Source organism: Hippoglossus stenolepis, chromosome 9 (assembly GCF_022539355.2).
Source record: "Hippoglossus stenolepis isolate QCI-W04-F060 chromosome 9, HSTE1.2, whole genome shotgun sequence".
Lineage (NCBI taxonomy): Eukaryota > Metazoa > Chordata > Actinopteri > Pleuronectiformes > Pleuronectidae > Hippoglossus > Hippoglossus stenolepis.
Window position 1 is genome coordinate 14,134,454 of NC_061491.1, and position 12,165 is coordinate 14,146,618.

The following is a 12,165-nucleotide window of genomic DNA, read 5'->3' on the forward strand; positions in this document are numbered from 1 at the left end:
TTTATGTGAAGCTGAAATCCCACATTATGCTCATGAGGCCGTAGAGCAGGGAGCTGCCCTGTAGCTCTCGACTTTCTTCTAATACGGTCATGAAGATTATATGCACATATTTACATCTGTATAATGCGGCTCAGATATCTGCTGATGCACTGGCAGCCCATCCAACGCCAAAGTCCAACACATTTTCCAGACTGTTTCGCTCTCAGAAACGCTGAGGTCAGGTCATGTTTGCTTTTGATGCTACAGTTAAGGAGCAAACCATGATATCCACAGAGTATCTCACAGACAGTGTCATGGTGCAGTAGGTGATTGCAGCTCATGGTTTAAACTCACAGAGTGTGTCGGTAATATCTGTGCCCTCACACTGGGCCCGTGTATGTTTATAATTTCACCCTGTTCCCGGGGCCTTTTTTTTCATCTTATGTAACAGTCCCTCAGAACTTCAGAGGATTGGAGGGTCCATGGCAGAGGCAGAGAGGATGTGCCCAGGGCAAGCTGAGACTTTAGAATATACAACTGAGGCCCACCATGTTCTCTGTTGTCGTCTCTGTGGGGTTTGAACGATTGACAGACGGGGCAGAGGAGAGAGAGAGGAAGAGGAGCGTTTTGGTTGTCCCAGCTGTAATAACTCCAGTGACAGAGTGGTCCAGGGCAGCATCTGCAGCCTGCTGCTTCACTCCCAGCCTCGCCGTTTCTCAAAGACACTCCAGACGGCTGAGAAAACGTTTAGGGGAGACCACACAGGGCCCCTCTGCTCAAGGCTGGTCTCGATTCCTTGTCTCTCCTCTCAAGAGTTACACTCTGCTGTCTCTGCTCTGCTTTAGCATCAGAGGAGACTGAGAGATACACACTCACACACTTTACTGAGTGTTGGGTTTAAGTGTTGTAATTGTTTAACTGTGCTGAGGCCCGGTTTTAGCCGACTTGATCCCTTACCTACTTAGTTAAAGGTGTTTATAACACAAATTTAAACACTTCCAAACAGGAAGAGAGACAGAGGAAATGTAGCTTTGAATGCATGTATAGAATAAATGACATGGGGGGAAAAGAAAGAGAGGGAGTAGGAGAATGTGGAGGAGAACAATAAAGAAAGTGAAGGAAGATGAGCCAAAGCATGATTTGCAAGGAGAGCGTCAGTATACATCATTTTTATGAGCCATTTACATTTAATGCTCTTGCATCAAATGTACATGCAAGCCAAGTAAGTACATGTCACTTATATAACGTGTGTGTGTGTGTGTGTGTGTGTGTGTGTGTGTGTGTGTGTGTGTGTGTGTGTGTGTGTGTGTGTGTGTGTGTGTGTGTGTGTGTGTGTGTGTGTGTGTGTGTGTGTGTGTGTAGAAAAGGGAAGAGTTCAGGCCCATTACAGAGTTCAGAGTTAACCACAATTACAACATTTAACTTACAAGCATTAAAACTGATTTGTTTATTTGAAGCCTAATAAAGATATTTTCAAAACAAAAAAATGAAGTGGAGCATAAAACCAGAATGAGTAAACGTTACTAGAGTGGAAACAAGTGATGAAACACTGGCTGTGATGCACTCACTCAACTCTACTGAGAATAAATGTATAGCTGATTAATTTCAGGGATGTGACCTAAATCTTGTTATTTTTCCCTGTATAGCATTTCTCACTGGAACCATTAACTCAGGATAAGTATCTGCACGTTAACTGTCTGGGGCTTTGTCTCTGCTCGTATCCTTCGTTCTTCCCCAAAGGAGAGGAGGGCGTCTTTCCCAAATAATGTGGCAAACGGGAGCCCAGTATAGAGATGGGAGCATGGTGATGGGCTGAGGGGAGGGGGAGTGGTCTCAGCCATGCAGGGCTTCAATAAAAGGCACTTGTCAGGACCTCTGAGGAGCCCAAATTTTCCAGTAGCACCACAGGCGGCTGCTGCACAAAGACAGACGGAAGGAGGGACAGCTAGATGAAAAACAATTAAAAGACAAGAAATATCACTTGGGCTCTTTATTTTTTCAATCAAATTTGACATTTTAGATAACTCAGTACAGTTTTTTACTTTGTAAGTTTAATATTTATATTTTAGTGAAGAGGGAAAAAAGAGAAAATGATGAGTCTGCTTTGCATCACAATAATCGCCTTGACCCTGGCTGGCAGTGCGTACAGTCAGGTGACCATCCCTCCCTTCCAACTAACAGGTAAGTTTGAATTTCTGTAAAAAAATACTATGTATATCACTTGCAAAAGTATATTTCAAAATGTATGTGCTCTGTGGTATATTTTGTAAAATGCATCTCTGTGTATTTTTGTATGTGTGAATAAGTGAGTTTGTGCATGTCAAAATAAAGAGGATGAGCGGTGTTAGGGCTTCTGATAAAAGTGCCACCACAGCACAGGGTTGTGTAACAACAGGCTCATTGAAGCAGTAGGTAACAGAGTCGTCTCTGGGGCAACACACACAGCCACAGTGTGACCCACCGTTGGCTCATTGACTTGCTGCATGCAGACCATCACAGCGCGGCCCCGGCTGCTGAATAAATCACACTGTCATTCACTGAGGCTCTCTGGACCACACCACTCCTCCTGCTGGTTCGACTCCTAAAAGGGGTCACAGGTGCCTCAGTGGCTGAAACTAGGCGAGTAGTGCTTGTAGTGCAGATGTAAATCCTTAAAATAGTCAGGAATTTCTCAAAGTCAATACGTTTTCTGTCATTTTATCCATTTTCTGTCTGGTTTTTCTTCCTTTTGCAAACAGAACATGAAACCCTAGATATAAGGCTTATCATAGAGCACCTGCACTCCATCATGGGGCCGTCATAATTCAAATTCATGCAGGCCATACAGGATGAGACACTGAGCCGGCTGCTGCAACTGCGAGTTATGAAATACTAGAATAGATCCACTGCTGTGCGAGAAATAAAAGAGGGGTAGCTGGAAGCCTTCATGTTGCATCTACTGAATGATATTTAATGTGTTTTCAGCAGCTGACTCAGTAGATGTCAAGTTAGGGAGGTCTCAGATTCCTCTCCTCCAAGACGAGAGGAAATGGCTCGTCAGTGGGGAGAACAGTTTCTCTCTGGGACGAGATGATGCTTGAACAAACAGTGAAATTACTCCCATTTGCCAGTGATGTCACCGGTGTGTATGTAAAGTGCACGTATGTTTATACTGTACATGACCTCACCGTCTACATCATGTGAAAGCGTCGACTCAGCCAAAGCCAAGTCTGTCGCTGTTGCATTGAGTGAAGCATTTATTGGCTGTGTGAGCGGGTGGATTGCCTGTCTGCTGGCTGGCTGTTACCGCTCCCCATACCTCCTGACTCACTCTGCCACTGGGAGCTTTTTGGAAACTGGCCACAGTAGTGGGCAGCGTGACAGGCGCGAAAGTTAAGATTAACGACCCACAGCCAAACGTATAGAGCCCCATGCTGAACAACATCCAAATTACTCGGTCTTCCCCCGGGAGGTAATAGCCTGTTAAGTCTAATGCTCACTGTGGTTGTTGGTTACTGAGGCTTGGCCCTGTTGCTAGGGGCTGGGTGGGAAAAGGGGCCTGAGGCCGGGGGCCGAGTAGAAAATGTGATCAGGTCCAGGCCTGAGACATTGACAGAGCCATTTAGTCCCACTGCATGTGTGTTATGTAAAATTGAGGGAAATAAAAGGACTCTACTGTACACTTGTGCTCAGGGGCTGCAGATGTGTGATCATGTGAGCAGCACACACCCACTCTTTGTGTTTGTTCTGCACGAGAGAAAAAGTTTTATTGGAATTAGTGTGCAGGAGTTGGCCGGCTGCGCTTGTCCCAGCTGTGCTTGTTAATACCTTCTCCACATTGAGGCAAGCGGGCCAGCAGCAGACGACGGAGCTGCAGGATGTAAAGCAACACATGTCTGGCAGCTCTCTCAGAAGGCGTGGCACCTCGTGCATGCACTAAAATACACGTGCAGGGACGGCACTGTGCATTTACTGCAAATAATCTACAGCCTCTCATGCACAGCAAAACATTAATAAGTTAAGAAAACTCAAAATTAGAAGGCAACTTACTGCATAATATTTTTACATTTTTTATGATTTTTTTAACACAATATCCAAGGTTTTGAGGGAAATTTACTACTTTCTTGCCAAATTATTATCTTTAATTATGATCATTTACTTTTCAGAATTATAAAAAATCTAATTTTGACTTATAAATACTAAGAATGATAGAATTTAACTTAATTAAGTTAGTCGGAGAAAATACTTTTTACTTAAAACTCATGCCAAGCAATTAAAAATTATAATTTTCTCCAGCGATGGTTGAGAAATCTGAGCAAATAAAGCTTTTTTGTCATTTAATTAAAGCACAAATTATGTTAGGGAATTAAATATGTAGGTCACTGATATGTAATTTGCAGTTTGCTGCATGTTACAGTGAAGCAGATGTTTCCAATCACATGCTAATGCAACCTTTTATAGAGTGAGAGAGAATTGTGTTGTGTCATAAAATGGCAGTAGGTCTTGGCTGCAGCTGTGGAGTGTTTTTATTGTCATGCACATGTGTTCATTTACCTAATACTGTGTTTTCATTCCCAGCTGCACTCCTCGCCCAGATCTCAGATAGAGCCCATTCACGACCCATTTTAATGTTAAACGTGACAATTGCTGCCCCACCTCTGACCTCAGAGAGTCTTAAATAAATAGGATGTTGTTTGAGGTGCGACAGAGAATGGAAGGGCTTTCTCTCTCTTCCTGACAGGCTAAGTACACACACCAGGCTGTTGCTTTTATGGGAGTAGTGTGCCCTAAAATGGTTGGGGCTACATCCTCCTGTGGGACGGGTATCTGCTGGAAACTGCAGGAGCTGGAAAGAGCATGTAATTATTTCACTACCACCGTCTCTCTGTCTGCTATTGTCTCTCAGGCATCATTATCTTAAAGGTTGCTTCAGAATATATGAGTTCTTTATTAAGCTTTCATTTAGTGATCTATTAGTAATGAGGTTGGCTAGACCACACTAATTAATTCCGAGCTCTTTTTCTCAGCATTAGGTCGGCACGCCCCTCCTACTGTCTTACATTTCAGGGTTTTAAACCACATCGGTATTTGTTTCTTGACAGAACAATGTTTCTATAAAACGGTACAATGAACCCTTTTATTTTTTCGACTATATTCTCCTAAGCAAGGTTAGAATTTGTGGAAAATAGACGTCGGTTGGCGTCACATGTGGTGTTGCTGGGGCTGACGTCGCCTTCACCTTTGCCAGAGCTTTTGATTAGTAGCAGTTTAGTCATTCTGGATCCTTCAGGTTTTAATCATACTTAATGCAAACTGCTACCCGTGGAGAGAATTTACGAGGCACAGCCCAGCGGTGAGTCATTGCTCACTGACAGAACGGTCAGAGAGGAATCTTGCCCAGACATCTTTTAAAACCTGTGCTGCTTTCCGATGACATTAGTGATTAGCAGCGGCAAGACGATCTATAGCTGACCAGTCGAGAGGCCAGTGAGGCTACTGGGTGTGGCCACTGTGTAACAGGAGTAGTCTCTGGCATATGCAGCCTGTGTGTGTGTGTGTGTGTGTGTGTGTGTGTGTGTGTGTGTGTGTGTGTGTGTGTGTGTGTGTGTGTGTGTGTGTGTGTGTGTGTGTGTGTGTGCAGCCTATGGGTTGATCAGAACAAAAGGCGCCAAGCCAGTGGCTCCTATTATTTCCCACATTGCCCATGTGGGAAACATTTCCCTGTGAGGAGCTAGTAGCGCAGTATTCCAGTCATGGCTCTGCTTTAAGTGAGGCGCCTCAACAGAGACAGATAGATCTAGACACAGATCATACATACTGAGTAGCTGGGAGAAAAATAAATCAGAAACTGAGCCGCTCAGGATTCTCTCTTTTTTTTTCTTTCGAATCGTAGACATAGCAACAGACATGTAATCGACAGTGTTTAAGCATTGGACATGGATCCAGCCAAAAACAGCTCAGTTGCAAAAGATTAATATGTTATGTCTGCAAACCATTTGCAGCTATGGAAAGCCAAAGCTGTAGAAGTCGATAGACCTGGTTATGTAATCACCATTTTGTGTGATATACAATATTAGGTGCAGAGCTTCACTCCCCTTGAAAAGGTTGATTGTTCAAGGGTGGCTCTGTGGTGGTGGGGGTCAGGGGTCCTGTATATTCCTCCATCTGGTGCTTGTTATTGCCTGGCACAGGCCACCCCTGGCTGGTAGGGGTCTTCTTAACTAAGCAAGCCCTGGGAGGTCTAAACGTGGACGTGGGAACCCGCGGTGAGACACAGATGGCCTTCCCTTTTCAGATAAAGGTTGGCCTAGTTTGGACGGGGAGGGGAGAAATGGAGGATACAGAGGAAACAAGCAAAAGAAAAGAAATGAGGATTCTGTGTATCAATACCACTAATCAGCCACTAAACTAAAACCAGTTTGATTTACTGGTGATGCAGTTTACAAATGAATGATACGCACCTTGGGGGTTAATGCATGGGAACCAAATGTTTCTAAGTGCCAGTGCTGTCAAGGGCAGGAAGGAGACTGAAGAGGATAACTGGCTCCAGGGGCAGAAGTGTGGCTCGGGTCCAACACTGTATCTAATAAACCAAACAGGATACCCTTAGACGCTTTGATACTTGAGTGTTAGAGAACACTTTGGCCGTAAGCACATGTGTGTGCATGTGTACATTCGGATAATAAATACAGTATACACATGCTAAAACATGCTGTGAACAATTATGAAGAAAAGAAAGACCAATAAGAGCTCACATCTGTGTCATGCCAAGCTCAAAAATCAAAGCAAAAAAATATCTGGATCCAATCGTCAGAGATAATTATGTGATCATTTTCAGTTCAAGTTCAAGAGACACGAAGGTGCAATCACGACCAAACTGCAGGTGAAGTTATGTTATGTCTTCCTCTTTCCAGTCAAGGTGTACGCTGAACTGGGAGCCAACGTCACCCTTCCCTGCAGGCTCTTTTCCAATGGCCCTTCCTTCGGTAACGTCGGCATGCGAGTCAAATGGACGAAGGTGGCAGAGGACGAGGCACTGAATGAGGACGTGCTGCTCTCGATGGGATTCCACAAGAAGTCCTATGGGAGCTTTGAGGGCCGCGTCTTTTTGGAGGAGATCGAGGAGAATGATGCCTCCCTAACTATAAACGATATGTCCATGGAAGACACTGGAAAGTACCGCTGTGAGGTCATCAACGGGATGGTAGACATCCAGCAGGAGGTCAGCTTGGAGGTGCTAATTGGTCTCATTGAAGGTAAATCCAGTTTTTCTACGTCTAGCTTGACATCTAGCTCAGGCACAGGCCTCATCTCCTCTCATATAATCGGTGTAGGTTTTAATTCCAATTGGGAAGACAGTGATGTTTATTCAGTCATTTTAAATGTGTCCTTTCTGTTAAAAATGCATGATTCAATGTTTTTATTTCTAGCCATTGAGAACATCCACATCTCTTCTTGAGGAAAAAGAAAAGTCCAGACAGCTTGTGCTGATTTATATAAAACCTCTGTAATGGTTCTGTCATGATTACATATGAATACTGTTCAACATCAGTAAACAGAAACACATTTAGCATCTTTTGGTTCATATCCTCGTGCATCTGACTTACTCATCAGATTTCATTAATATCGTTTCCTGTGGAACACAAAGTATATTTCAACAAAAGAAAGATCTTGCACGGTGACAGATTAAATATTTACAGTATGTCATAGCTCCTCAGACCCAAGAGGCAGCTCCCACCCACATTCTGTTGATAGTGTTTCACATGTGTGAGGGATCATTGTGGGTGGAGGCATGTAGATAAAAGGAACTCGAACAGAAACTTCTGCTTCTTCGATAAAATAAATGTTTGGTTAAAAACAATTTGATAATTTATGAAGGTAGAACTTGGCATAAAGACAGCTGCAGCATCGTGTTTCACTAGAATCAGGTTTCACTGTATAGATTCACTTTAGAATTATGATTTTACCATTAGCCTTTATCTTTAACTTAAACAGGTTTGATAGAATGATCTTTTTTAAATCTGGGCTCATTTTTAAGCAGCTGGACCTGAAAGACTAACACATGTAAGCCCTGAATCACCAACATAAAACTAAACACATCTCATGTGAGCTAAGCCAGCTTCCCTAGAGAAACTGCAGTGGCCTGCAAGACCACACACACTCAAGTGATACTGAAGTGGCTAAACCAAAGATTTAAGTGCACTGAGGCAATGCTAAGAAGCAGGCTAACAATTCTGTGACAACCTGCTGTGTTGAACATTGCCATTTTATTAGACTTTGCACCAGATATAAAGATGTATAAGAAAGATATAACCTATTCTTATCGTATTCATTTGATCTCCTCCTCAAGGTGTTGTGTTCCCGTACCACCCCAATCTGGGCCGCTACAACATGAACTTCAACGTGGCCACGCAGGCCTGCCTGGACCAGGATGCCGAGGTCGCCTCCCCTGAGCAGATGCATGAGGCCTGGAAGGGAGGTCTGGACTGGTGCAATGCTGGCTGGCTGAGCGATGGCACAGTGCAGTACCCCATCAACACTCCCAGAGAGCTTTGTGGTGGCGTCAACAATGGTCCCGGCATTAGAACCTATGGCCGCCGCAACAAAACAGTCAACTATTACGACGTATTCTGCTACACTTCTGCAATCAAGGGTGAGGATTTATTTGTTTAGGTTCGGTGCTTCCACCAAGAAACACGTTGACTTTGCAAAATATATGCATACAACAAAAATTGAAAATATTCAAATTATCCATCAAGAATAGAGTGAGATCTTCAGCCTCTTGATTTGTGTCTCTGTCACCAGGGCGTTTCTATTGGCTGGTGCAGCCCGACAGGCTGACCTTCGATGAGGCCGTGCAGGCGTGTGTGGATGACGGCGCAGAGATCGCCAAGGTCGGACACATTTACGCCGCATGGAAGCTCGAGGGCTACGACCGCTGCGATGCTGGCTGGCTGGCCGACGGAAGCGTCCGCTACCCCATCTCCAGGCCACGCAAGAACTGCAGCCCCGACGAGGCTGCGGTGCGGCTCCTTGGGTTCCCAGACAAGAGCCAGAAGTCTCACGGGGTCTACTGCTTCAAGGCCGAGCAGTGAGGGGGTAGACAGGAGTAGGGAAGCCATAACCACCAAAGAGCAGCAACAACCACAACAATTAAAATCAACAATAAAGCAGATAAGCTTTGGATTTTAACTAGCATGAACTCAATACCTTTCTGAAGCTGTGATAACATTTTTTAATTCCTAAAAAAAAAATACTATTGATCCAATATTTTAAAGCCATTCCTTTTTTTTTTAACTGTAACTCTGGATTCATTAATTTTACAGACATTCCGGTAAAGAGCAACAGAGTTCATGTACGATTGATGTGACAGAGACAAGAACTTAATGATCTTGAAACAATCACCTAAGTTCGGTTTGTCCTGCACAGAATGATTAGATACGTGATGTATGAACATGTCTAAAGAACAAAACCATGAGTTATTTCATTTTATTAACCATCACATCAGTGAAAGATCTTAAATTGATGAACACATGTGGCTGCCACTACTGAGCTGTGGGTATCAACATGTTATATTGCAGTAAGTAATTGCAGATTTCCTCTATTTTCACGATCAAATTGACTGTTTATCAAAAAATGAATGTAAATGTCCTGGGCTGTGACCTATTCTCCATGAATTAACTGCTCCCATTTGATCAACACACAATTACAATTTACATTTTTACTAATGTAACCTTATAGAGTGTGTTGTTTCTAACAAAACTTTTTTCTGTCGTAACATCAATGTCTGCCTCACACTTACAGATTTGTTTGTGGAGTGGAGTTTGTAGACAATTTACAACAAAAGGCATTTCAGTAAGATAGTGAAAACAGAACAAGAACAGATCTTCCCTATTTGCCCTGAATACAATCTTGACCAGAATATACCTCGGACTTTCTGTCAGTTGAAGCAATTACCTATTTGTTCGACAAGAAATCTGATATGATAGGTGCAGGTAGCCATCAATAATGTATGGGCTGACATCCTTACTTATTGCTGAGACTGTTTCACAATTTGATTCTGAGCCTTTGAGCTGTAAATTTCCCCTGGTAATCTGTTCTTTTAAAGACATTATTAATACTGAAGATCGTCTAATATGGATGAATTAATAGTCAAACATGTTGTGATGCCTGGATCTGAATATGTTTCAGAATAAAGTCAAAACCAGCAAAAACTCAATTGAAATGGTCTCTAATAATGTCCTGTGGGTGTGTTTCTGATAATGGTGAGCCACCATCAGAAGATGGCACACCTTTTAGATAGCCTGTCAGTTATACAAAAAAACAATATTTTGATATTTTGTGTTTAGCTTTTTGCTACATTGTCTTCTTACTGTTTCTAACATATGGTACTTACTGCAGGTTACATGTGGTATTATGGCGATGTATTGTACTTCAAAATGTCTGTCATACTTGCGCATGAGAAAAAAAAAACGTTAAGGTATTCTTGTACCTTATCGCAATGTACCTTTTTCAACAAAACAGTTTCAAATAAAAAATATAACTCAAAATAAAATGTTTGAAATTGCTCTTTTTTTCTCCAATGAACATTTTTATTTCCACTGAAACCAAACCAGCGTGTGTTATGAGCTCATTATGGGCTGATACTGAGGTTTAAGCTGAGTCTCTAAAAGCAGCATTGTTTATGTTGCCAAATTAGTGAGGCCATGTATCTGGCGTGAGTCCACGTCGCCAAGAGGACTTGAGATTAGACTCTCCTCACTTTTATTTGTTCTTTGGCATTTTTTAAACTCAGTGCCAGGCTACCAGCCCACCACTAAGTTAGACAAAGGAACACAGTCTTTAAGAGGGAGTGCATGGGAATGGGGTCAGAATTTGGTTGATACAGCAGAGAAATGCCAGACCAATGGAAATGTGTGTTGGATTTTTCTCCTACATGGAAACTGCAGAAATCAGAAACAAGAGAAAAAGAGAGACTTTACGAAAATAGAAAATGTCAATAAATCTATTTTTTTAGGGCCCTGTTGATTAAAAATAATGAGATTTTGGGAACAAACTCCTAATATTATGAGAATAAAGTTGTAATATTACTAGAAGAAAGTCAAAATTGAGAAGAAAGTCATAATATGACAAGATACAAGTTGTGCTGATGTGTCAAAAGATTAGAATATAATGCTATTTCTGAAAGTTATCACGATGAAACACATTCCTTATTTTAACTGAGACGAAAAGGCTGAGCTTCTGATATTCCCCCTGTAAAATGACACAGCCAAAAATGATGACCTTATTCTTGTAAAATTATAACTTCATTCTTCAGATCTCAGACTTTTTTTTCTTCAAAAAGAAAACTTAACTACAGTTGCAAAAAACATTGTTACATTTCTTTGTTAGGAGCAAAAAGTTACATTGATTAACCATTACCTGCTATTACTGGAGCACAAATGCCCTGTTTCCTTTAGTGGATTCAGATGTCGTGCTGACTTTCAGCAAATCTGAGGACGCCTCATCCAAATTGCCTGTCGCTCACAGGTAACCAGATGCATTTATGTGTGTCAGGAAAAGCACAGCGTAATGGGTGGATGATGGACACTCTGGATTTGACTGAACAGTCTGAGGGGCCTGTCAGGCTTAAGAAATCGCAAGGAGCTGTGGTGCCTTTCCTTTCCAAAACAAACCTCGAGAGCTTGTTAAATACCACAGGGACCAGCATGGGCTGAGGGGGTCTGTGGGTTTTCCGCTGATCACCCATGAGACATCTGCATTTCATGAGGCCAGATTGTAGGTTTTACTCCAAGGTCGGCCTTTAATCACAAGTTAAGTCCTCTCTAATGACAGAGTGGCCAGTCGCAGTGAAAACCTCAGCAACACAAACCATCACAAATCAACCGACTTGATGTTAGGACCTGGGTCGTGGTGCTTCGTGCTTTCAGGCAGTGCCACTGTGGACATCAAGGCATTGCTGCGTGAGAGGCTGATCTGGGAATAGTGAAGGATAACATACTCAAAAAGCTTCTGTTTCTTACAACGTAACTAATCTGCTCCCTATGCACATGTAAGAAGTGTTTGGAAGTCAAGAAGTTGGATTCCATGCAGATCTACAGTTCTGCAGCATCGGCCATTTCAGCACAAGTGTCACTTTTCCTTAATCCAGGTCTATTTGCTGTAATTCACCCTGCTGCGTCCTCTCTGCTCCTCCTGGATGTGGTT

General features: G+C 42.7%; 1 protein-coding gene across 1 annotated transcript; it reads left to right on the top strand.

The window, feature by feature from the left end:
- Positions 1–1,850: 1,850 nt before the first annotated feature.
- LOC118115468 (hyaluronan and proteoglycan link protein 1) lies at positions 1,851–10,513 on the top strand. The gene is made up of 4 exons (XM_035166626.2): positions 1,851–2,160; positions 6,873–7,214; positions 8,309–8,611; positions 8,764–10,513. Exons 1-4 carry the CDS (start codon positions 2,070–2,072, stop codon positions 9,051–9,053), a joined length of 1,026 nt encoding a protein of 341 aa, XP_035022517.1. The 5' UTR covers positions 1,851–2,069; the 3' UTR covers positions 9,054–10,513.
- Positions 10,514–12,165: the final 1,652 nt, after the last annotated feature.

Bases quoted from the DNA above. Each gene is read 5' to 3' on its own strand.
- LOC118115468 (XM_035166626.2), top strand. From the start codon at position 2,070: ATGATGAGTCTGCTTTGCATCACAATAATCGCCTTGACCCTGGCTGGC. The intron at 2,161-6,872 runs GTAAGTTTGAAT...TCCTCTTTCCAG, and splicing joins CCCTCCCTTCCAACTAACAG to TCAAGGTGTACGCTGAACTG. The intron at 8,612-8,763 runs GTGAGGATTTAT...CTCTGTCACCAG, and splicing joins CTACACTTCTGCAATCAAGG to GGCGTTTCTATTGGCTGGTG.